The sequence below is a fragment of the Mytilus californianus genome, unplaced genomic scaffold (genome assembly GCF_021869535.1).
Source record: "Mytilus californianus isolate M0D057914Y unplaced genomic scaffold, xbMytCali1.0.p SCAF_1, whole genome shotgun sequence".
Taxonomy (NCBI): Eukaryota; Metazoa; Mollusca; class Bivalvia; order Mytilida; family Mytilidae; genus Mytilus; species Mytilus californianus.
This window is the reverse complement of record NW_026262581.1, coordinates 141258452-141284708: the sequence shown is the minus strand read 5'-3', so window position 1 is coordinate 141284708 and position 26257 is coordinate 141258452. Positions and strand designations below refer to the sequence as shown.

Here is a 26257-nt window from a genome sequence, read left to right as displayed (position 1 = left end):
CAATTTTTTACAATTTTTTCATAAATTTTGTAAATTTTTGTAAATTTTTACAAAATATTTTCCACTGTTACTACTGGGCCAAGTTCATTATAGATAGAGATAATTGTAAGCAGCAAGAATGTTCAGTAAAGTAAGATCTACAAACACATCACCATCACCAAAACACAATTTTGTCATGAATCCATCTTTGTCCTTTGTTTAATATGCACATATACCAAGGTGAGCGACACAGGCTCTTTAGAGACACTAGTTTGAGGATGCCTGTGTGCAAGCGATCACATTATTCTATATATGTAAATTATAATGCACATGCATCAGTGCAAGTCCATTTAGTCGTTTCTGGCCCATTGTTGCATGTAAAAATGTTTTCAGTAACCTGAGCCCACTATTAGAATGCACCACATTCACAACTTGTTACACTCATGGTGCAAACAATTATGATGATGGCAAAAATGTTCGATAGTCAAGCTTGTACCAGAATTGAAACTCTTATCTGATACATGTTTTGCATCATCCCTATGACCTCTAATTGGAATGTTTGCTTACCTCAAAGCAAATAAATTTACAGATCGACTTTAAAACAGTTCTGTTTGCTTTGATTTGCTCAGTCATGGCTCAATCAATAAAAGTTTGTATATTGACCACCTTTTTCTCAATATTGTCAAGGAAAAGCTGTGCTTTGGCTCTTGCCTCAGCATGGCTCTTTTTACAAAGTTTGTCATCTCGCCAAAATGTTCGTTAAGTCTAGTACAAGCATGTGCCATTTCATTTAATGGTTTGTATGCTAGGGTTCCCAAATTGTCAACCCCAAATAGAGCACAATATATGCAATAAGCTCCTTCTTTTGAAGGGGAGTACACAAGCCTGTCATATTGATTCAGACAAAATCTCTGAAACTGTCTGTTCTTTCCTGTGTATTTCTTTCACTACTCAATGATTTTATGATCTTGCATATATTTTATTTTAGATGGACCTGATTCTAAAACATTTGATGTAACTCTAATAATAACATTAATTAGACACCTGACTGATCTGACCCCTCCTCATGGTGGATATGACTGGTTACCATCTGATAATGAAACTACACCAACCTCAGATTTAGCCAGGATAAAATATTACAGAAATATTTTGGCTCACCTGGATGAGGGGAAAATAGACAATACTACATTCACCACAGCATGGGACAATATAACTAATGTAAGTTCATTTTAAATAATATGTTGTTCACCACATTTAATGGACGATATTACTGAATCAACTAGTAGCTTAATATCTTAACCCTTTCCCTTTTTATACGCCCGTTTATGGGACGTATTATGGTATACCTCTGTCCGTCCGTCTGTTTGTCTGTCTGTCTGTCCGTTCGTCGTCAACATGTCGGACAATAACTCAAAAACGCTTGAACCAATTCGCATGAAACTTCGGTGAATTGTTTATATCTATTGACGTGAGCTCCCTTTTGTTTTTTATAAATTTTAGATTTTATGTTTTCGAGTTCTGGGGTTTTATTCATTAAAAAAAGGGGATTTTCCATTTTTAGCTCACCTGGCCCGAAGAAATTTTGCCGTTTTTGGTTATTATCTTGAATATTATTATAGATAGAGATAAACTGTAAACAGCAATAATGTTCAGCAAAGTAAGATCTACAAATAAGTCAGCTTGACCAAAATGGTCAGTTGACCCCTTAAGGAGTTATTGCCCTTTATAATTAATTTTTAACCATTTTTTCGTAAATTTTTGTAATCTTTTACAAAAATCTTCTCCTCTGAAACTACTTGGCCAAATTTGTCCAAACTTGGCCACAATCATCATTGGGGTATTAAGTTTAAAAAATGTGTCCAGTGACCCGGCCAACCAATCAAGATGGCCGCCATGGCTAAAAATAGAACATAGGGGTAAAATGTAGATTTTGGCTTATATCTCTGAAACCAAAGCATTTAGAGCAAATCTGACAGATTAAAATTGTTCATTAGGTCAAGATCTATCTGCCCTGAAATTTTCAGAACAATTAGGCAACACGTTGTTGGGTTGCTGCCCCTGAATTGGTCATTTTAAGAAAATTTTGCAGCTTATGGTTTTTATCTTGAATATTATTATAGATAGAGATAAACTGTAAACGGCAATAATGTACAGCAAAGTAAGATCTACAAAAAAGTCAACATGATCAAAATTGTCAATTGTCCCCTTAAGGAGTTTTTGCCCTTTATAGTCAATTTTTTACAATTTTCATAAATTTTGTAAATTTTTGTAAATTTTTACATAATATTTTCCACTGTAACTACTGGGCCAAGTTCATTATAGATAAAGATAATAGTAAGGAGCAAGAATGTTCAGTAGAGTAAGATCTACAAACACATCACCATCACCGAAACACAATTTTGTCATGAATCCATCTGTGTCCTTTGTTTGATATGCACATAGACCAAGGTGAGCGACACAGGCTCTTTAGAGCCTCTAGTTCAGGCTATAACTCAAAAATGCTTTCAGCAGTTTTCATGAAACTTTGGTGAATTGTTTATATCTATTGACGTAAGCTCCCTTTTGATTTTTATAAATTTTAGATTTTACGTTTCAGAGTTATGTGATTTTATTCATAAAAAAGGGGATTTTCAAGTTTTCAGACAAATTGCTTTGAGCAGTTATCATGAAACTTTAGTGACTGGTTTATATTTACGAAGATAACCTCCCTTTAGTTTTTCATGAATTTCTGATATGACATTGAGAAGTAATTGAACTTTATTCTTTGAAAAAGCGAAGGGCGTATCATGTGCTCATGGCGCAGCTGTTTATTAATATTGGTCAGTGGCATAACAAAAGGTACATTTATACAAACCCTACAATAGAATCAATACAGGAAGAGTATTTTCAGTGGCTGTTATAATATTTGTATGCCCCCGCCGTAGCGTAGGAGGCATTAAGTTTTACCTTTGTCTGTCTGTATGTCCATCTGTATGTCCGTACGTCCAGAAATTGGTTTCCGTTCTCTAACTTAAGTTTACCTCAATCAAATGCTATGAAACTTATACACAAAACTCAGATCAAGTATGAATTTGGGTAGCTTCTTTATTACTGTTCCTGAGTTATGTCCCTTTATAACGTTATATGCAAGCAGGGGCATCATCTGCATGATCTGTGTCCCATGGACACATACCCCATTTATTTATATACCGGTACATTAATAAAAGATTCTGTGCTTGCTATATACATTGGCCATGTACTCGTTGTACAATTTGTTATTTTTTGACATTCTATCTTTTCAGCTCAACTGACCGAAACGTTTTTTCTCATCACTTGGCATCCGCCATCAGTCGTCCACTGTTGTTGTTTCACTTTACAAAATTTTTTTACTCTGAAACTATTTTGTCAAATTTAACCAATCTTAGCCACAAACATTATTGCGGTATGTAGTTTTAAAAATGTGTCTGATGCCCCGCCTGCCACCCAACATGGCCGACATGTTTAAAAATAGAACATATAGCCCTAGGTAAAATGCAAGTTTTGTCTATTATCTTGAAAACCCCTATGATTAGGGAAATTCTGACAGGCGCAGAAATGTTCAGAATGTTGAGATCTACCTGCTGTTCATTTACATCAAAACTGTCAAGCGACTTCTTCTAGGAGTTATTGCCCTTCAGTTTCATATTTTAACAATTTTTTTTCGTTTTTGCTGATTATTTTGAAAACTGAAAAAGATAGAGAAAAACTTTATCTAAGAAAAATGATCAAAAAGACAAGATCTACAAATGAGTCAAACATGGCTTAAATTGTCAGACGACTCCTTATTGGAGCTAATGTCCTTTTACTATGAATTTTACTAATTTTTTTGCATTTTTGATTATTATCTTACAAAACTCTTCTCCTCTGAAACTACAGGGCAAAATTTAACCAAACTTGGCCGCAATTATTATGAATGTGTCATGTTTAAAAAATGTGTCTGATGGTCTGGGCTGCAAACAAACATGGCTGACATGGCTAAAGATAGAATATAGGGGTAAAGTGCAAGTTTTGTCTATTATCTTGAAAACTGCTATGAATAGAGATAATCCAACAGGGACAGAAATGTTCATAATGTTGATATCTACCTGCTGTCCATTTTAAGTCAAACCTGTCAGAGGACTTCTTATAGGACTTATTGCCCTTAAATGTCAAATTATACCTTTTTTTTTCATTTTTATATGACCGCAAAAAAAATTTGTGGTCGTCTATTGGTATGACGTTGGCGTCGTCGTCCGAAGACACATTGGTTTTCGCACTCTAACTTTAGTTTAAGTGAATGGATCTCTATGAAATTTTATCATAAGGTTCAATACCACAAAAGGAAGGTTGGGATTGATTTTGGGGGTTATGGTACCCACAGTTAAGGAATTAGGGGCCAAAAATAAGCATTTTTGTAACTTCCAGACATAACTTGTGTGTTAGTGTATGGATCTCTCTGACATTGTACCATAAGGTTTCATATCACAAAGGGAATACTGGGATTGATTTTGGGGGTAATTGCCTCAAAATTTTAGGAATTAGGGGCCAAAAATAAGCATTTTTCTAGTTTCAAGACAATAACTTGTGTTCAAGTGTATGGATCTCTCTGAAATTGTACTGCAAGGTACCATACCACAAAGGGAAGGCTGGGATTGATTTTGGGGGTAATTGCCTCAAAATTTTTGGAATTAGGGGCCAAAAAGGGGCAAAAAACAAGCATTTTTCTAGTTTCAGGACAATAACTTGTGTCTTAGTGTATGGATCTTTATGAAATTGTACTACAAGGTTCCATATCAGAAAGGGAAAGCTGGGTTTGAGTTTGGGGATAATTGCCCTCAACGTTTAGGAATTTGGGGCCAAAAAGGGCATTTTTCTAGTTTCCAGACAATAACTTGTGTTAAAGTGTATGAATCTCTCTGAAATTGTACTGCAAGGTACATTGTACCATACCACAAAGGGAAGGCTGGGATTGAGTTTGGGGGTGATGAATCATAAAGGGGTTTCAAAAAATTTGGGGGGGATTTTTTTTTCTTTAAAATTTTCCATTTTAAATTGGTTCTTTCTGATTTATATATAAAAGCAAATAATAATGATATGGTTTGAATAAGTAAATTAAAAATTTATAAGTTCTTAGACCACATTCATTCTGTGTCAGAAACCTATGCTGTGTCAAATATTTGATCACAATCCAAATTCAGTACCCCTACAGAAAAAAAAGTTGAGGGCCAGTTGAGGGCCATGTGGCGGACAGTTGAGGGCTAGCTGTTTTAAGCAAAATAGTTGAGGGCTAGGGGTTGAGCATCTTAGCTCAACTCAAACCTGGCCAAGCACTGTATGTTTGATAGATGTCGCTCAACTGGCCCTCAACTGAAGCTGGCCATTAAGTTGAGGAAAAGTTGAGCAATTGATCTTTGGTTTTCATATAGTTGAGCAAAAGTTGAGCATTCAGACTTTGAATTTTTTGTAGTTGCATGGATTTTTCTAGCATTCCACAGGGTCCGGTATTCGGACCCATTCCCAATGGCAAATACCCTACATTTTTCCCAATTTTGGGAGCAAAATTCCCAAACGATCTCAAAATTTATTTTCATCTTTATTATTCATGACAGCGATGTTCATTTTGTTCAACCGCTAGCTTTATGCCGAAAATCGCCAACAAGTAATGTGTAAATCCGAGTAAAATCGTATATGACTGACAAAAACAACATTGAAAAACAATGGATGCCATAAACCGGAAATGAAGACAATAACAATACCGGGTCAATTCCGGGGACGGATAAGGGTAATTCTGGGTTTGCCGATCAAATACAATAAAAAAATAATAATTCCAGGCAGGTGACAAAATACATGTTGATGATGAAATATAAACACTAGAATTGAAAACCAAAAGAAATATGGGAAAACAAGAAAAAACAGGAAATAATTTATACAGAAACTCAAAATTACTTTTAGTCAAGGATTTGTATTGTTTTAGTTCACAAATTTTCAAGTCAAAATCCAATAAAATGTGACAGTAATTTTCCTAATCATTAATAAATGTTGATATTACATGTAGATGTTTTTATAGTGTAAACATATAACTACAATTCCAAGAGGTAATTTCTTCTCTATTTTGAAGGGCCAGTAAAATTCTGGAAGTTTCTTACTTTATTTTCACAATAAAAGATAATTTTAATAATTTAATTTTGGATGTAACGCGTCTTCTGATTGGCTGACGTTGTTTTGTTTATGAGCTCATAGACATAATTTTGTCATGTGACCGTGACGTCATCAACGTTTTTTCATGGTTTACTCCAGTTTAAAATGGAATTTAGACTTAAATTATAAGAAATGACTGTAATATTTTTTCTGTCTATTCGAAATAACATAAAAAATGTGGTGCACACTTTAAAATAACCCGCTACGCTTTCTTCATAGACAGAAAAATTATTACAGTCATTCCTTAAATGAACTAAACACACTTAAGCTCAAATCTGGTATATTTGCTGTTTTCCCTATTTCATTGAAAAGCGCGTGAAAAAATTCCCAAAACTGGCCAGGGTCCTTTTTCCCAAAATACACAGAAAAAACCCTGAGTTGAGGAAAAGTTGAGGAAAAGTTGAGCATTCAGACTTTGATTTTTTTTGTAGTTGAGGAAAAGTTGAGCAATTGATCTTTGGTTTAACTTTTCATATAGTTGAGCAGAAGTTGAGCAATTAGAAATATGAGCTGGTGATATAAATGTAATGTGCCATCTGTTTTCCATTTATCTCTGTGTATAATGCAAGTAGACAGGAAGTACTATTATAAATGTACACAGAGTTTGAGGCCAAATTAAGGGAAGCACATGTTTTTATACATTTTTCTGTATTTTAACTTAACTATAACTCATAACATAAAGATAAATTAAAAAAACAAACAGTATTTTTTTTATTATAAGATATATCAAATATTCATGATTTAGGTAATTAACAGTTATTATTACGGCAAATTTCAAAGGGATCACACTGTCAAAATACCATAAAAAACCTCAAACATTTAAAATTTGAACTGGGCTTGAGCATGCACATGGCAAGCAAAGATGTCTTCTAGCTATCATGAATAAAATATGAATTTTTCAATGGATGTAGATCAAAAAGTTACAAATAACTGTATTGACATTGAATAGTGCAGTGTATTCTTCTGATGACATGACTCTTGGATTTAGGAAGATTGATGTTTTAACACATATTTATGGAAACATCTTTTGGTAAGTAGTCATTGGATTAGAATTTCCACCATTTTGAATAAGTGTATATGCTCTTTAATAGTTCAAAACAGTGATATTTAAAGTGTCTTGTTAACTTTTTAGAGTGAAGAAAAATTTTAGACAATATATTTATGCATTAATTTATATATTATCAAAATGTGTAAGACAGGAGACATATTTATTTTATTATTTAAGACAATTTGTTTTAGAAAGTATTACTAATAAAATAAGAATATTCTAATATAATGAATTTGGTATAAAACTAGAGATCTGGGGTATGACTGCAAATAAGACATCTATCCACAAATGACAGATAAATATATATATAATTTTTTTTCTGGTTGAACAACACTTTCTGTTTTGAGTATTTCAATATATATCTAAATACTTCTCCTTGCATAAAGATTAATATGGCTGCAGGATTAACTAGATTTTATTTACTAGATAATAACTTTTAAAAAGCAAGGATAAAGCTGTCATGTAGTCTGTTGTGTGTTAAGATCTTTCAGCAGTATTTTGGCTAAATAAAATACACAATTTAAATTTATTTTTTCTACAATGTGTAGTCATCAGTTTGCAATGACCAGATACATGTTATGCTCAACTTTTAAAGACCTGGCCTTCAACTATTGGCCACCTAGCCCTCAACTTTTAATGACCTGGTCCTCAACTATTGGCCACCTAGCCCTCAACTTTTAATGACCTGGTCCTCAACTGTTGGCCAGGTAGCCCTCAACTCTAATTGCTCAACTGTTGGACACCTAGCCCTCAACTATGATATTTTTTCAACCTTGCTCAACTAATTTGCATAAAGTTGAGCATTTGATAGTTGAGGGCTACCTAATTTGCATGGCAAAAATCCAGGTAGCCCTCAACTGGCCCTCAACTATTTGCTCAACTGATGGCCAGCTAGCCCTCAACTGTTTGTTCAACTGGCGGCCAGTTGAGCAATGCAGTTGGCCATCCTATCATTTTTTCTGTATGGGTACTGTATCAAGCTTGAATGTTGTGTCCATACTTGCCCCATCTATTCAGGGTTTGACCTCTGCGGTCGTATCAAGCTGCGCCCAGCGGAGCATTTTATTGCTGATCATTTCGAAAACTATAAATATAGATCATGTAGATAGAGAGAATCTTTATTTAAGAAAAGTGATCGGCAAGACAAGATTTACAAATAAGTCAGCATGGCTGATTGCCCTTTAATGACAATTTTTACCAATTTTTGACCTTTTGCCTAATATCTTTATCTAGAAACTATAAAAAATAGATAGAAATTTTATGTAGCCCAAATGATCAATAAGATAAAATCTACAAATAAGTCAACATGACCTAAATCTAAAATGATGATTTTTACTTTTTGTTGAAAATGCAGGTGAGCGCCACAGTCATTTTAGAGCCTCTATTTTTTTTTCTATCTATTTACTATTGCAACCTTATCATGCTTTTACTTACTACAGATTTAGTCAGAGGCAGACTGACAATGACTGGGATTCATCTTCTTACTACACTTGTTGGGCTCAGTTAACAGAGAACGATGAGCCAAAGAGGGAACAACATGCACTCTATGTACATACTTAGATGTTTTGTTAGAATCCCTTATGATAAGTTACCAGTGTATATAATAATGCAAATACATTGATTCAATTCAGTTATTCAAGTTGCCTCAATTAATTCAATTTATACATTCGCTGAAGAGAAGCATTGGGTATAAACAAAACAGTTTACTTCATTTAAATTTACTTGATAAATGGTTTACTTATATCTTGGTTTATGTCGAGCCTGTGACTTTTGTCACAGAAAGCTTGACATAGGGATAGTGATCCGGCGGTGGCTTAATATTTCAGAAGGTAGAAGACCTGGATGCTTCATACTTTGTATATAGATGCCTTATGATATGAAATTTCCGTTTGTCATATATGTCTATTGTCCTTGACCTTATTTTCATGGTTCAGTGACTACTTGAAAAAAAAGTTAAGATTTTTTGTAAGGTTAATTTCTCTCTTATTATGAGTAATAGGATAACTATGTTTGGTATGTGTGTACCTTGCTAGGTCCTCATACCTGTCAGACAGTTTTCACTTGACCTTGACCTCATTTCATGGATCAATGAACAAGGTTAAGTTTTGGTGGTCAAGTCCATATCTCAGATACTATAATCAATAGTTATACTATATTTGGTGTATGGAATGATTGTAAGGTGTACATGTCCAACTGGTAGCTAGGTGTCATCTGACCTTGACCTCTTATTCATGGTTCTGTGGCAAAAGTTAAGTTTTTATATGACCGCAAAAAAAATTTTGCGATCGTATATTGGTATGACATTGGCGTCGTCGTCGTCGTCCGAAGACACACTGGTTTTCGCACTCTAACTTTAGTTTAAGTGAATGGATCTCTATAAATTTTTAACATAAGGTTCAATACCACAAAAGGAAGGTTGGGATTGATTAAGGGGGTTATGGTACCAACATTTAAGGAATTAGGGGCCAAAAAGTGGCCAAAAATAAGCATTTTTGTAACTTCCAGACATAACTTGTGTGTTAGTGTATGGATCTCTCTGACATTGTACCACAAGGTTCCATATCACAAAGGGATTGCTGGGATTGATTTTGGGGGTAATTGCCTCAAAATTTTAGAAATTAGGGGCCATAAAAGGAGCAAAAAACAAGCATTTTTATATGGACAAATACTTTAGTACAAAACATAATTTAAAGCAGTGTAAGGGAGATAAATCAAATACATCATTTAAATTACCTCCCTTACACTGCTTTTAAACTATGTATAAAGTAATGGTTAATGAACAATTAAGACAATTTAAAACAGTGTAAGGGAGGTAATCCACATACAACACTTTGATTACTTCCCTTACAGTGCTTTTAAATTATGTTTAAAGAAATGCATATTTATAAAGGAAGACCAGTAAAAATATCTGCAAATGTTGCATCTTTTTTTTTTTTTACAAAAAAATCCATATGAAAGATTTGACACCATATTTTAAATTCTATTATAAAATAAATTAAGTTAGCACTATGGTAAATTTAAATGGGTAATTATGGTTGCAAATTCCATTGGAAATTTGAATTGAGATTATGACCATATCTTGAGGGAAAGAATTGAGGGGGGGGTAAAAAAAAATTGTGGGAGGTCAATTTTTTCTCATTTCAGATTTCAGAAATTAAAAAGAATTATTCTTCAAATATTATTTTTTTTTCAAATTTCAAATATTGAAAAATTTCAAGAAGTAATCTTTAATTGCACAGTATGGCGCATTAGATTTGTAAAATCTTTGACCACATTTATTTATTTGTTATGCCAAATCTGACCGTGTATTTAGATTTTTAATTTTGGGTCCATTTTTCAAATTGGTCTACATTTAGGTCCAAAGGGTCCAAAGTTAAACTTAGTTTGATTTTAACAAAAATTGAATATATGGGGTTCTTTGATATGCTGATTCTAAACATGTATTTAGATTTTAGATTTTTGGCCCAGTTTTCAAGTTGGTCCAAATTGGGGTCCAAAATTAAACTTTGTTTGATTTCAACAAAAATTGAATATATGGGGTTCTTTGATATGCTGAATCTAACCATGTATTTAGATTTTTTATTTGTGGGCCCCGCTATCAAATTGGTTCATATTGAGGTCAAAAGGGTCCAAAATTAAACTTTGTTTTATTTCATCAAAAATTGAATTATTGGGGTTCTTTGATATGCTGAATCTAAACATGTGTTTAGATTTTTGATTATGGGTCCAGTTTTCAAGTTGGTCCAAGTTGGGGTCCAAAATTAAACTTTGTTTGATTTCAACAAAAATTGAATATATGGGGTTCTTTGATATGCTGAATCTAACCATGTATTTTGATTTTTGGGCCCCGTTATCAAATTGGTCCACATTGAGGTCAAAAGGGTCAAAATTAAACTTTGTTTGATTTCATCAAAAATTGGATACTTTGGATACTTTGATATGCTGAATCTTACCATGTATTTAGATTTTGGATATTGGACCATAATAGGTAATTTAAAAAATTTTAAGTTCTTAGACCACATTCATTCTGTGTCAGAAACCTATGCTGTGTCAAATATTTAATCACAATCCAAATTCAGAGCTGTATCAAGCTTGAATGTTGTGTCCATACTTGCCCCAACTGTTCAGGGTTCGACCTCTGCGGTCCTATCAAGCTGCGCCCCGCGGAGCATTTTATTGTGTTTTGGTCTGTTTTTTTAATAGGTCAACTATATTTGGTGTATGGAAATATTTTACGATGTACATCTGAGTCTGGCAGGTTTTATTTTACCTTGACCTCATTTTCATGGTTCATTGCTCAATGTTAAGTTTTTGTGTTTTGGTCTGTTTTTCTTAAACTTTAAGTAATAGGTCAACTATATTTGATGTATGGAATAATTTTAAGGTGTTCATGTCTGTCTGGCAGGGTTCATCTGACCTTGACCTCATTTTCATGGTTCATTGGTCAATATATAGTTTCCATGGTTTGTTCTGTTTCTTTTATACTATAAGCAATAGTTCATCTAAATTCGGTGTATGGAATGATTGTTTTAAAGTTGTACATGTATTTCCGGCTTGGTTTATTTAACCTTGACCTCATTTTCTTGGAACATAAATGTTAATGTGATACTTGTAGTAAAACTTTATATTTAGGACTATCAACATAAAATCAATGGTCAGAATAGTATGCGAGACATTTCAGCGTGTGCACTCTTGTTTAAAATTATAATTTAAATAATGGCAGTTATTTTATATATATTAGCTAAACATTGTGTTATCAGAGGCAAACTAGCACTTAATTTTCTGAAGTTAAAAAAGAGTCACTTCTCCCTGTTATTCTGAAACAGTTTGAGCCCTGTATAAAGTGAATCACTGAAATATGGGAATCCTGTTTTTATACGACCGCAAAATATTGGTATCGCGTCATAGTCGTCAGTGTCGTCCAAAGACATTTGGTTTCAGGACCATTACTTTAGTAAATGTAAATAGAAATCTATGAAATTTTAAACAAGGTCTATAACCACAAAAGGAAGATTGGGATTGATTTTGGGGGTTATGGTCCTAACAGTTTAGGAATGAGGGGCCAAAAAGGGGCCCAAATAAGCATTTTTCTAGTTTCCAGACAATAACTTGTGGGACGGTGTATGGATCTCTCTGAAATTATACCACAAGTTTCCATACCACAAAGGGATGGTTAGGATTGGCTTTGGGGGGTTATGGCTCAAACCGTTTAGGAATTAGGGGCAAAAAAGGGGGAAAAACAAGGGTTTCCTGGTTAATGGACATTTAAAAAAAAGTACAATGTTATGTTTGGATTACCTCCCTTACATTGCTTTTAAATTATGTATAAAGAAATGTTGTATTGTCTTGAGGTGATTAGCTGTCAATTTATTTTTAGAAGTTACTATTTAAAAATGCTGATTAAGGAATATTAATTTTAGCCATGATTATGTATGTCATTTTCTATTTTATGACTTTTATGATGTATTTAAATGGGTAATTATGGTTGCAAACTCCATTGGAAAGTTGAATTGATATTATGACCATATCTTGAGGGAAAGATAAGGGGGGGGGGGAGTGAAAAAAAAATTGGGGGTTCAATTCGCAACAGCATAGTGTATTGCACAAAAGCAAAAAAAAGGTGGGGGGGGGGGGGCAATTCGCAACAGCATACAAAGCAAAAAAAATATATATAATTTAAATCATATAACCAGTTCTACAGTTATTCTGTTTCAGAAACCTATTATGTGTCAAATATTTAATTACAATCCAAATTCAGACCTGTACCAAGCGCGAATATTGTGTCCATTTTTGCCCCAACTGTTCGGGGTTGGACCTCTGCGGTCGTATCCAGCTGCGCTCGGCGAATCAGTTTATTGTCAGAAGTAATTATACCCCCGCTTTAAAAAAGTGGGGTGTACTGTTTTACCTCTGTCTGTCCATCTGCATATGTCCATCCGTCAGTCCTAGCTTCCCATGAATATTTTTCGTCACATCTTTCTCAGGAACTACATTACAAGGATTTCTGAAAGGAGTATGGCCACGAAGTGCCGATATTGGCCCTGTGAGGTGACAAAAAATAAAAGAGAAATAAGGTGGATCCTTTATAGCAAAAACATATCTTCTTAGTTATTATAGTTTAAAATCATATTTTTGTGACGTCATTAATGTGACGTAATACCCGGAATCAAACCGAAACGCTCAAAATGTTCAAATTCCGAAAGAATTTCACACTTCCTGGTTAAATTTTGCATTGGCCACAGGCCTTGACCAAAGTAAGTTTTCTCTTATTTTGATTGTTTGACACTTTGACTCAGTTTGCAACAATATTTAGCGTGGTCGAGGCCTGTGGCCACATTGATAATTTAACTTTTGCTGACAAGCAAATCCTGATTCAACGTCGCCATTTCTGAGGTACGATAGATTCTGTGACGAAATAACTGTACCAAGAACTTGTTCAATTGCTATAAATAGAATACATTCTATAATTTATTATTTTCTTATTTATAACAAACAAAAAAGAAGAAAATGGAATAACAAGTCTTTGTTTTAAGCGAAGCTTCGTTAACCGCTTTTTTTAAACACAGATACGTCCTCATAAGTTACATATCGTCGATGTTTGCACTTTATTTGTGACGTCATGCATAAGTATTTATCATCGGCAACGTGCTATTTCAAAAAAACTTAACCGGATATTTTGCATTGCATTTTTACTAATATCGGCTTGAAAAAGAGAAGTTGTGTATGTTCTTGCATATTATTTGTTTAAACGTCTATTTCCACTATGACTGTTTTACTCCTATCCTAGAATTTCGTTGAATTCTTGGGAAAATCCTTTCAGCAATGTTTTTGACATCTCAACAAAAAGTCATCATCTATTTTTAGGTTATGTGGCGCTCTTTTTCTTTTTTTAAGGCCAAGGATATAATTTTTTAAAGTTTGTATGTGAGCGGATTTTTTAAGATCAGAAAATGATTTGATTTATTTCGATAAAACAAAACATACGGACTATTGGCTCGTAAAATAAATTTAATCCTATGGCATTGAGTGCAAATTAAATGAAAAAATACTTTGATGCATTAATCACATTGTGACATCGTTGTAGTTATCTTAAACGTGTTTAAATTGTTTAATTCTGGACTTTCCAATGACCATTGAAAGTCACGTGTAAAAATTAGAATAATTGTTGTAGGGAGAATGCAAAAGTTAGAATGCCCCAATTTCTCTTTTTTCGAGATATTCATTTGTTACTTAGTCTCAAATTTATTCTGTAATGTTCAAATACATAATACCAGAGACATATAATACAAGAGATTCGCAACTCTAGTGGAGTCTATATAACAGCCAAGGAAATGACGTGGCCACCGGAAAGCCGATTAATCCGATGGATTTATGGGTAAAAAACCGCTATTGTTGTGAAAAAGGTTCTACGCCTCACGATTTTTCTAATGGATAATGCCGATACCTTTCACAGCTAAAGCATTCGTCCTTACTTCAAGTACTTTTAATACTTTTATTAATGACTTTATTACCTAAGGAGATCTCGCGAGGTTTAACTAGTGGCCGCGTGTTATTACGGGATTTCGCTGAGTTGCGAATCTCTTGTATTATATGTCTCTGATAATACAATAGGCCTGACCTATATATTGTTGTACATGCGCAAAAGCCAACGCCCAAGACAAAGGTCACGAACTTACAAGCATGTCGACTTATTTTACGGAATCGGGTCACAATACAAAACATAGACAGATTGACCATTTTTCTGAAGCTATTCATCAATAAAGTGTATCAGACTGTTTGCAAATAAGTAAAGAATATTTACATTCACAGTGGATAATAGTTGCTCCAATGTTGTGATTTTTTTCTTCCGTTTCGAGTTAGGGTAACGAACTTCCAATCATCGAGGATAACTGTTAAAAAAAAGACCAATTGGTGGAAATAAAAATTATGAATTTGCAAATTATTTTAAAGTTCATATCTACGTTATTTTGTAATAACTAGCCTGGTCTTAGTCTGTCTTGAAAGGCTTGCCCGGTCTGTGCTATGCAAACAAAAATATGACAGTTTTAAATACACCTTATCGCTATTTGTCCACCATTACTGGACTTTACAAAAGTTCCCATAAAATTTTGACATCATAATACAAAATATCTGACGGCCACAATGAAAAAGTGATTGTTGTATGACATCAATAGTTCAAGCGGTGCAGATTCTCAGGTCAACTGGCGCAGATTTCCAAATAGAGATAAGGGGACGACCATTTGATACTCTGGGGGGGGGCCAGGAGGATTTGTTTTGGATCGGTTATTTATTTTTGTAAACTAAGAGGACAGATTATCTATTTTCTGCACTATTGAAGCAAGATTTTTCATTTTCATTAAAGCAAGGGACTGATTATTTATTTTCTCAACTATATTTATAATATTCGAAAACATACAATTTTTAAATTATTTGTTTATTATAAATAATTCATGTATAGTCAAGTCATTATGTACCATTTAATCAGAATTAATTATTATCCTCTGCAGAAATGAATCTTCTATATCCCCCAATGCATATACATGTATTGCATACACAATCAGTATTAAAGTTTGGTTGTAACTAAGGCTCTTTTAAAAGTATTGGCAAACATGTTTTGCCGAGCGGAGCAAGGCAAAATTTTTTTTGAAGGGTTTTTGAACCGCTGAAGGCCCAAGATGCTATAGAACAAATGATGCAAAATCATGCCTTCTGGGTGTTCCCCAGACCCTTTCTTAAACTGAAAATGCAAGTTCTGTTTTAATAATTTTATGACAATATTTTGATCTCAAAGCAAAATCACGTTATAGATTCAGTGTAAGACTTAAGTTTCTAGGAACAACATCAAAAGACAAATATGCATGATAAAGCAAAAATGTAATTCACATAGTTAAGTCTGTGGCTGCTGTTTTTTTTTAAACTCATAATCAAGTTAATAATAAAATTACTAAATTACAAAATGAATGCAACACTAACAGAATACAGAAGGGCAATCAATGAACAAAAGACAAATAAATAAGAAACAGTGATCCCGAAAAATCAGGGGCTACGTCTGAGGGAGAACAGAACTTGCTTCTTGCAAGGCACTCACGGTGAACACAATTTGATATGGAGACAAGCGTTTGGTTTTGAAATTTCCTACATGAGGCATTTGTCTCAATGTAGTTACGGCCCTGATTTAATAAAAGTGAGGCAAGTGTTCCTGAGACAATTAACCTCAAGTTAAATGAAACCAATTTTCTGACATTTCAAGTATATTTAAATAATATTTATACTTTTATTAAAAGATATGGGAAGTGTTTCCCGATTTTTTTTTTTTGGAAAAAAGATGAATTTATGAAGAATCTGGTGCCATCTCATACTTTCGATTAGACCTGCTGAGTTATTTATTTTCAATACATTGCAAGTCAGGTAATTTATTTTCAAACTACCACAGAACAAACCATTTATTTTTGTGATTATCAAGGCTGAGTTATTTATTTTCAAAATCCTCCTGGCCCCCCCCCAGAATATCAAATGGTTGTCCCCTAAAGTGTATTAGAGCCGTAGTTTTTTTCCGTAAAAATCTGCATCCAGCAGATCGATATGGGTGTCGACATAAACATTTAATACAAATTTCCTTTTAGATACACTTATTTTGTTTTTTAAAGACGAAATCGTCGAAATGTAATTCCTCCACGGAATGTAATCTCATGTTGATGCTTTTGATGAAGTGCTTTCTTTCACGTCCACATTTTATATCATGTATGGCATGCCAAGTTAACATTTTAGATAATTTCTTCAGATGGTGTAAATAAATTACAGAACTATGAGCAATAACATACATAGAAAATCGTAGGACATAAGAAGAAACCACGTGAGAATTTTGATATCATATTGCACAGTGGTTCAATAAGCTTTTTAATATTTCTTTAATCATGTTAATTAAAATAAAATTTACGACGCCATGAGAGGGCATGGTGTATACTATCCGTGACATTCAACCAGAACAAATATTTGTTTTCAATGAAAACTGAAATAGAGATGAAACAAAACTATCCGACACAATCATATAGCTTGGGTAACTTCAAATAAATATCTGATATTCAGTCGGGATAGCGTACATAATTGGTCAGAATGCATACAAGGAGCAATTGTTTATTTGGTCCCTTTTTGGTGGTCTCTTTTAAATTTGAGTGAGACTATGTTATAAGCGACCAACAAAAATGGCTGCTTACTATGAATAAATTATCTATGAGATATCTTTATATTTTTGATTTTTGCATTTCTTGTGGTGGCCTGAGGTTGTGTTCAATCTGTACTTATCTGTTTTTATATTTTTTTATTGCTGTTTTTTTTTTGTCGCCTCTATATGATCATGGTGTTGTATGATTTTATTCACCCACCAACTTTGTAGAATTTTCTCTTATGTTCAATGACAACACATGCAATTTCTTGTTTAATTCCTGTTTGAAATAGATTCTCTAAATTGCTCTACATCATAAATATGCATGAAGTATTTGCCACTGGACATCCATCAAACAACTATCAATCATATCTCCTCTAAAGTTACAGAACAATAATGACTTTAAACATAACTAAATAAATGATTAAAGATTTTAAAATCTTTTGAGAAGATATTTAAACGTCTATTATTTCACTTTTTGGGAAAAAAGAAAAAAAAAAGAATATTGAATATCAAAGAAACACACCATTTTACTACTTGAGTTGTTTGTCTCATGATGATGGATGACTGTTTAACTTCCAGCGGCAAGTTAGATGCATATTCCAGACGAGAACATATTAATTTGCGCACACTGCCTCTAGACTCTGGTATCTAGGGTATACAAGATATAATCTGAACATCACACATAGAGTACAGAATTGAGGAACTTCTCTTGAAGATGCAGCATTTATTCACATGCCATGGATGAAAGTGACAGTGAGCAGTGTGTAGTTGAAGAATAGAATATTAATTTTATCATTGTTGGGTAGCTGTCACATCTACGTTTATCTCAGTATTCCTCTTGCTCATCTTTGTGAAACCTATTTGTTTATATCGTACTTTTTGGAACTAAGCAAACTTTTTGAAAACTCTTAAAACATTTTTACAGGTTCACATTTCATTTCACTTTAAACATGTAGTTGAAATTACTTCTAAAATCAGTCTATTGCTACATGTATATGCATAAGAATAAATTTCAGATTTTTAAACTATGCTGTAAATAAAACTAAAGACATAGCATATCGATTTGATAAAAATGTTATACAGTCTAAAAAATAGAATCACATAGCTTCAAAATCAAAAATGTTTAAATTAAATTTAATTTTGAAATAATAGTCAGTTTTGAATTGCATATCTGTAAACAAAATCTTTTACTGGCATGCTTCCGCTTACCGAGAGTTAGCAAAATAGCATATTTTCAATGTTGGCGGCGCCAGCAAAATAGCCACTGCCTTTAAACTATTACTTTGTCTAGTAAAAGAGTTCTGGGAAAATATAAAAAGGATTTATTGAACCATTTGAAAGAATTATATTTCAATTTTTACAAATGACTACATATTTCATGCCCTGTAGGTACAATTAGAGAAAGCAGTACTATGTAATGTGGTCAGTGACGTATGAATGGAAGTATTATATGAAACTATCGTTTATTTAAATGTTTATTTCTGAATGTTGATTTGAGAGTAAGCATGTAATCCTCCGGAATGAGAATGATGTTTATGAGTGCACGTGTGGTTCTGGTGTCTGAAGACTTTTGTACAATTATAATGTGTTCTATGATTATTGAAATACATGTAATGCTATGTACTGTCTATACACAATGTTTATCTTTATCTGTGTTTTCATCTTTTACTTCTTTACTAGAAAATAAAATTTTCTGTGTTGAAGTGAATTACGGTTTTCTTTCCACATACAAATAAGATGATGTGGTGTGATTAATTATCTTCATACTGTACTTCGCTCGCCAAGATATTTTACAGCTTTCAATTTAAATTCTTTCTGCTCAATAGAAGACATTTGTTGCTTATTTTTAAAAATCCTTTATGACTTTTGATTTAATCTATGCTATAGAACTGTTTGTTAACATCATAGTCTCTGCAATTTCTACTTCGTGAATATCAATACAGAAAACGAGTATTCGGGCCACTAATACAAAATTTAATTGAAGCGCTTATGTGCAGTTTAAACCTTAATATTAGTAAGTTTCTGTTAATAGAGTTTAAAAAAAAAACAAGATATATGAAACTTATTCACAATGCTTATTACCACAAAACACAGATCAAGTTTGAATTTTGGTGGCGTCACTTTAAACGTTCTAGAGTTATGCCCCTTTATAAATGGAAAAATTGCAAAATGTTTAGTTTCCGTTCTCTAACTTAAGTTTGCCTCAACCAAATGTTATGAAACTTAGACACAATGCTTATTACAACAAAACACAGATTAAGTTTGAATTTTGGTGACGTCACTTTAACCGTTCTAGAGTTATGCCCCTTTATAAATGGAAAAATTGCAAAATTTTTATTTTCTTCTAAATATCAAGTAATTATTAAACTGGAGTTATCTTCCTTTGTCCATGATTATAGTTGAATCACCTACAATCAATGCTTTATACAATATAATAAAATTAATGCAATGTGTAATTTTGACTTCCACTGATAAAACACACATCAAGTTGAATTTGGGTAGTGTCACTTTAACCATTATTGAGTTATGCCCCTTTATAAATCGAAAGATTGCAAAATTTTTAGTTTCCATTCTGTGACTTAAGTTTGCCCCAACCAAACATTATAAAACCTACATGTATACACAATATTCATTACCACAAAACTGAGATCAAGAACAAATTTTTTGTTTCCGTTTTCTAACTTTAGTTTGCCTCAACTAAATGTTATGAAACTTATACACAATGCTTATTACTACATAATACAGATTAAGTATGAAATTTGGTGGCGTCACTTTAACCGTTCTAGAGTTATGCCCCTTTATAAATGGAAAAATTGCAAAATTTTTAGTTTCCGTTCTCTAACTTAAGTTTGCCTCAACCAAATGTTATGAAACTTAGACACAATGCTTATTACAACAAAACACAGATTAAGTTTGAATTTTGGTGACGTCACTTTAACCGTTCTAGAGTTATGCCCCTTTATAAATGGAAAAATTGCAAAATTTTTATTTTCTTCTAAATATCAAGTAATTATTAAAATTGGAGTTATCTTCCTTTGTCCATGATTATAGTTGAATCACCTACAATCAATGCTTTATACAATATAATAAAATTAATGCAATGTGTAATTTTGACTTCCACTGATAAAACACACATCAAGTTGAATTTGGGCAGTGTCACTTTAACCATTATTGAGTTATGCCCCTTTATAAATCGAAAGATTGCAAAATTTTTAGTTTCCATTCTGTGACTTAAGTTTGACCCAACCAAACATTATAAAACCTATACACAATATTCATTACCACAAAACTAAGATCAAGAAACAAATTTTTTGTTTCCGTTTTCTAACTTTAGTTTGCCTCAACTAAATGTTATGAAACTTATACACAATGCTTATTACTACATAATACAGATTAAGTATGAAATTTGATGGCGACACGTTTACCATTCTTGAGTTATGTCCCTTTATAAACATAAAAATTGCTGAATTTATCGTTTCCTTTCTCTAACTTTAGTTTGTCTCAACCAAATGTTATAAAACTTATACACAACCGTTCTAGAGTTATATGTGTTTACAAATAGAAACATTGCTGAATTTTTAATTTCTGTTCTCTACTTAAGTTAGCCTCAACCAAATGTTATGAGACTTACACATAATGCTTATTACCACAAAACTCAGATCAAGTTTAAATTTGGGTAGTGTCACTTTTACCGTTCTTCAATTATGTCCCTTTATAACTATATGATATGCAAGCGGGGGCATCATCTGTGTCCACATGTGGACACTATCCACATTTATTTTTTTAAGGGCTAAGTTAATTTTTGTTGCTGGTAGAAAGGAATAAGTCATATTTACCATTGTTATTTAACTTGATTTAACTGATGAAGACTGTTCTCTGTACATTTCTAGGCTATTAGTAGATTAGGTGGACAGCCAATGAAGCAAGAGTGTGATAAGTCATATTAACCTCTGTTATTTAACTGATTTAACTAATGAAGACTGTTCTCTTACATTTCCAGGCTATCAGTAGATTAGGTGGACAACCAATGAAGCAGGAGTGTGATAAGTCATATCATTCCACTGTTTAAACATATTGATAGTTTAATCAATATTTGATTGGTTGAGACTATCCCATGTGTCATTGAACAAATCTTCATATTCCATTCTGAGGATCATATTCCCCTCTGAAATGTCGGGATTACTTCGTGCGACGTTACGCGTGGTTAATGTACATAACGTTTTGAACTTCTTATTCTTCTTAAAATAGCGATAGCAAAAATCATTATCATGTTCAAATTTATTTCAGACGATAAAACAAAAAGACTTAAAATTAAATTTTGATCCTTACTGTTTATAAATGGGTATGTCGTGTTTAGTTTGACTTACAAAAACAAGCGGATAAGAAAAAAAATGTATGCAAAATAATATTTAATGTATTGATAGTAAACAAAGCATAGGCGTGGAATAAAACATTCATTTCCCTTTGCCTCGGGAGATATGAAGATTTGCTCACCCTCGAAAAATCATATTTCCCTCGGGCAGAGCCCTCGTGAAATATGAATATTCTTGGGTGAACAAATCTTCATATCTCCCTCCGGCACGGGAAATAAATGTATATTAACCTCTGTTATTTAACTGATTTAACTAATAAGACTGTTCTCCTACATTTCTAGGCTATTTGGAGATTAGGTGGACAATCAATGAAGCAAGAGTGTCATAAGTCATATTAACCTCTGTTATTTAACTGATTTAACTAATGAAGACTGTTCTCTGTACATTTCCAGGCTATCAGTAGATTAGGTGGACAACCAATGAAGCAGGAGTGTGATAAGTCATATTATTCCACTGTTTAAACATATTGATAGTTTAATCAATATTTGATTGGTTGAGACTATCCCATGTGTCATTGAACAAATCTTCATATTCCATTCTGAGGATCATATTCCCCTCTGAAATGTCGGGATTACTTCGTGCGACGTTACGCGTGGTTAATGTACATAACGTTTTGAACTTCTTATTCTTCTTAAAATAGCGATAGCAAAAATCATTATCATGTTCAAATTTATTTCAGACGATAAAACAAAAAGACTTATAATTAAATTTTGATCCTTACTGTTTATAAATGGGTATGTCGTGTTTAGTTTGACTTACAAAAACAAGCGGATAAGAAAAAAAATGTATGCAAAATAATATTTAATGTATTGATAGTAAACAAAGCATAGGCAGTGGAATAAAACATTCATTTCCCTTTGCCTCGGGAGATATGAAGATTTGCTCACCCTCGAAAAATCATATTTCCCTCGGGCAGAGCCCTCGTGAAATATGAATATTCTTGGGTGAACAAATCTTCATATCTCCCTCCGGCACGGGAAATAAATGTATATTAACCTCTGTTATTTAACTGATTTAACTAATAAGACTGTTCTCCTACATTTCTAGGCTATTTGGAGATTAGGTGGACAATCAATGAAGCAAGAGTGTGATGAGTCATATTAACCTCTGTTATTTTTAACTAATGAAGACTGTTCTCTGTACATTTCCAGGCTATCAGCAGATTAGGTGGACATCCAATGAAGCAGGAGTGTGATAAGTCATATTATCCTTTGTTATTTAACTTATAAAGACTGTTCTCTTACATTTATTTAACTTATAAAGACTGTTCTCTTACATTTATTTAACTTATAAAGACTGTTCTCTTACATTTATTTAACTTATAAAGACTGTTCTCTTACATTTCCAGGCTATCAGCAGATTAGGTGGACATCCAATGAAACAGGAGTGTGATATTTTGAAGACAAAGATACTGGACCAGAGTAATCAGGAAATAATGCTTGGCATTAAACATTCCAATGATGAAATAATGGAACTGAAAAAAGCCAATGAAGATATGTCAGTAGAAGTGAAAAAGATGAAAACAACCAATGAAGATATGACAGAAGAAGTGAAAAAGTTGAAAATATCTCATGAAGATACAGTTCCTTGGAATATTAGAGGTAAATATTTGTCAGTCAACAAGGAGGTGGTTCAATTTTGGCCAAATTGGCCCTAAAATCAAATATATTTTCAAACTATATCTGATTTTTGCTGGTCAATGTTGAATATATGTTCTTAAATAAAACATTCTAGGCAGCGGTCTTTCAAAAAGATAATTTAATAGTATGTTTATTTTGCATTATCTTTTCCCGGGAAAAAAAATCAGTTTGCCAATGCTTGTGCTCTACATTGTATGTTAATTAATATAGCCAAAATGTACTTAAAATTAGCTTATGTTTGCTAAAGATCTGAAATATCATACATTTAACGTTACTATAATTACATCACAGTCATCAAGGCTAATAGTCACATGTTCTGAAAGCCTATTTTCTTTTGCTTAAAATATGTTAATATCAAACAATGTTTTCTTTTTAATGAATGTACATCTGGCTAAATAAGCTCTAAAATGTACATTCTCATTAAAAGGGACAAATAAAAGATACTATAAAAAGTCTAAAAATGTTAGTTTTTGTAGAAAAAAAACCCTGTATACCCGGTCAGGCTAGTTAAACATATATTGGAAGGGAAACATGTAAAACCTCATCTATTGATATTATGGATTGTTTCTTCAAAAGAAACCTTAGTCTAAAGTGGTTGTCAATTTGTGAATACAAAAAAAATCAGAGATGTCGTCCTTCTATGAGCAGTCAGGGGACTTACTTAAATGAGTGATTTTCTAAATCATTGATTCAAGTAACATTATGTCCAGAAAGGTTGGAAAAAAAAGTTGTCTTTCTTTAATAATCACCTATTTAAGTAGTACAAATTAATCACTAGACTAAGTGATTTAATTTTATTGTACCTTTAAATAGACAATACTAATGATCCAGGGACTAATTACGTTGCTAAAATTATCAGAACCAACATCTGTGTTGATAGGATGACCGGGTCATGTCAGGGGATGACCTTGTACTAAATCTAGGATAATGACATAAAATCACTTGTTTAAGTATCATACCTCAATTTCCTTCCAGAAAATCACTTCTTTAAGTATTGTTTTAATAACCCCCACTAATTTCAACCCCCCCCCCTTTCGAACAGTGAAATTTTGATCGTGCACAGTAGAATTTTATTACATAATCTATAAGAAGAAACCTTGAATTTTACTGGAAAAAAACTCCCACTGCTGGGAAAAATCTGTTAAGATAGTATCAGTCCATTATGTAAAGCCATTTTTATAGCATTTTTAACTAAAATAGAATTTGCAGCTAAATGATTGCATCAAAGGCATAAACCTTGCTGCTTAAAAGAAGCAAAAAGTTCATTTTTTTCAATTTTACTAATGAAAAGATATTATCTAAACCTATGTGTTTAAAATTTTGGTAAAACTACAAAATCACAATTTGTGACAAAACTTCGAATTTGCTACTTAAATAAGTGATTTAATAATCACTTATTTCAATAAGTCCCCTGACTGATGAGTCTTTAAGATCTTTTTATTATCATACGGAGTCAAAAAGTGAGACATAGGTATGTAGTTTCCGGCGGCGGCTGCGTCAAAAATGTATTAGTTTGTGATTAGGTCTAGTTTATGGAGAAAACAGAGTGGGAAGCAATCCAACAGAGAAAAACAACCGCCTGATTTATACTTAAACAAAAAATTTACAACAATTTTGGTAGACAGCAACAAATGACACAAATATGCACATGTATACAGAATGTGGCAGGATTATACATGACTCATGAGACAAGCAGCAAGCACAAACAACAACAAACAAAAAAGGGTCCAAAAATTAAACTGTTTGATTTCAACAAAAATTGAATGGTAGGGTTTTTGCTATGCTGAATTGCTTATAGTTGATCAATTTCATTTGTTTGGTTTTTTATACGACCGCAATTTGCGTTAGTATTATGTTATGGTGTTGTCTGCGTCTGCGACTGAAGACATTTTGGTTCGCAGACAATAACTTGAGTATAAGTTCATGGATCTCTATGAAATTTTAGCACAAGGTTCCATACCACTTAAGAATGGTTGGGATTGTTTATGGGGGCTATTGTCCTTGCTGTTTTGTAATCAGGGGCCAAAAAAGGTCAGTTTTACTGGTTCATGGAAAATAAATTGGTTCGCAGACAATAACTTTCATGACTTTAGTGTAATGATGGATGTGTAAGAAATTTTAGTACAAGGTTCCATACCACAATAGGAGGGATGGGATTGATTTTGGGGTTTATTGTTTTAGCTGTTTTGTAATTAGGGGCCAGAAAGGGGCCAAAAACAATTATTTGTCTAGTTTTAAGACAATAACTTGAGTATAAAAGATATTTCTTTGGTCAAAATTTTAGCACAAGGTTCCACACCACAATAGGAAGGTTGGGATTTATTAAAATTTGGGGGTTTATTGTCGTAGCCGTTTAGGAATTAGGGGCCAAAACAAGCAATTTTCATGTTTCGGGACAATAATTGGTGTATAAGAGTATAGATTTCTTTAAATTTTACCACAAGGTTCCATACTTCAAAAGGAAAGTTTTGAATGATTTTTGGAGGGTCATGGCCCATACCATTTAATAATTAGGGGTTGAAAAGGGGCAGAAAACAACTATTTTTCTGGTTTGCAGGCAATAAGTTGTGTATAAGTGTATGGATCTCTATTCAATTTTAGCACAAGGTTCCATACCACAATAGGAAGGTTGGGGGTTATTATAGTAGGAATTAGGGGCCAAAAAGGGCCTAACAAAAACAATAATTTGTCTGGTTCACAGACAATAACTTGAGTATACATGTAACTGTATAGATCTGTATATCATTTTAAGCACAAGGTTCCATTCCACAATAGGAAGGTTGGGATTAATTTTGGGGGTTATTGTTGTAGCTGTTTAGTAATTAAGGACCAAAAAGGGGTCAAAACCATGTATTTA

General features: G+C 33.0%; 1 protein-coding gene across 1 annotated transcript in view; it reads left to right on the top strand.

The window, feature by feature from the left end:
• LOC127739169 (uncharacterized) overlaps positions 1–26257 on the top strand; it is a 78683-nt gene that overhangs the window by 39210 nt on the left and 13216 nt on the right. Inside the window, exons 4-5 of the mRNA XM_052250770.1 lie at positions 968–1197; positions 23109–23361. Of these exons, the coding sequence (XP_052106730.1) occupies positions 968–1197; positions 23109–23361 (483 nt within the window). The remainder of the gene's footprint in view (positions 1–967; positions 1198–23108; positions 23362–26257) is intronic.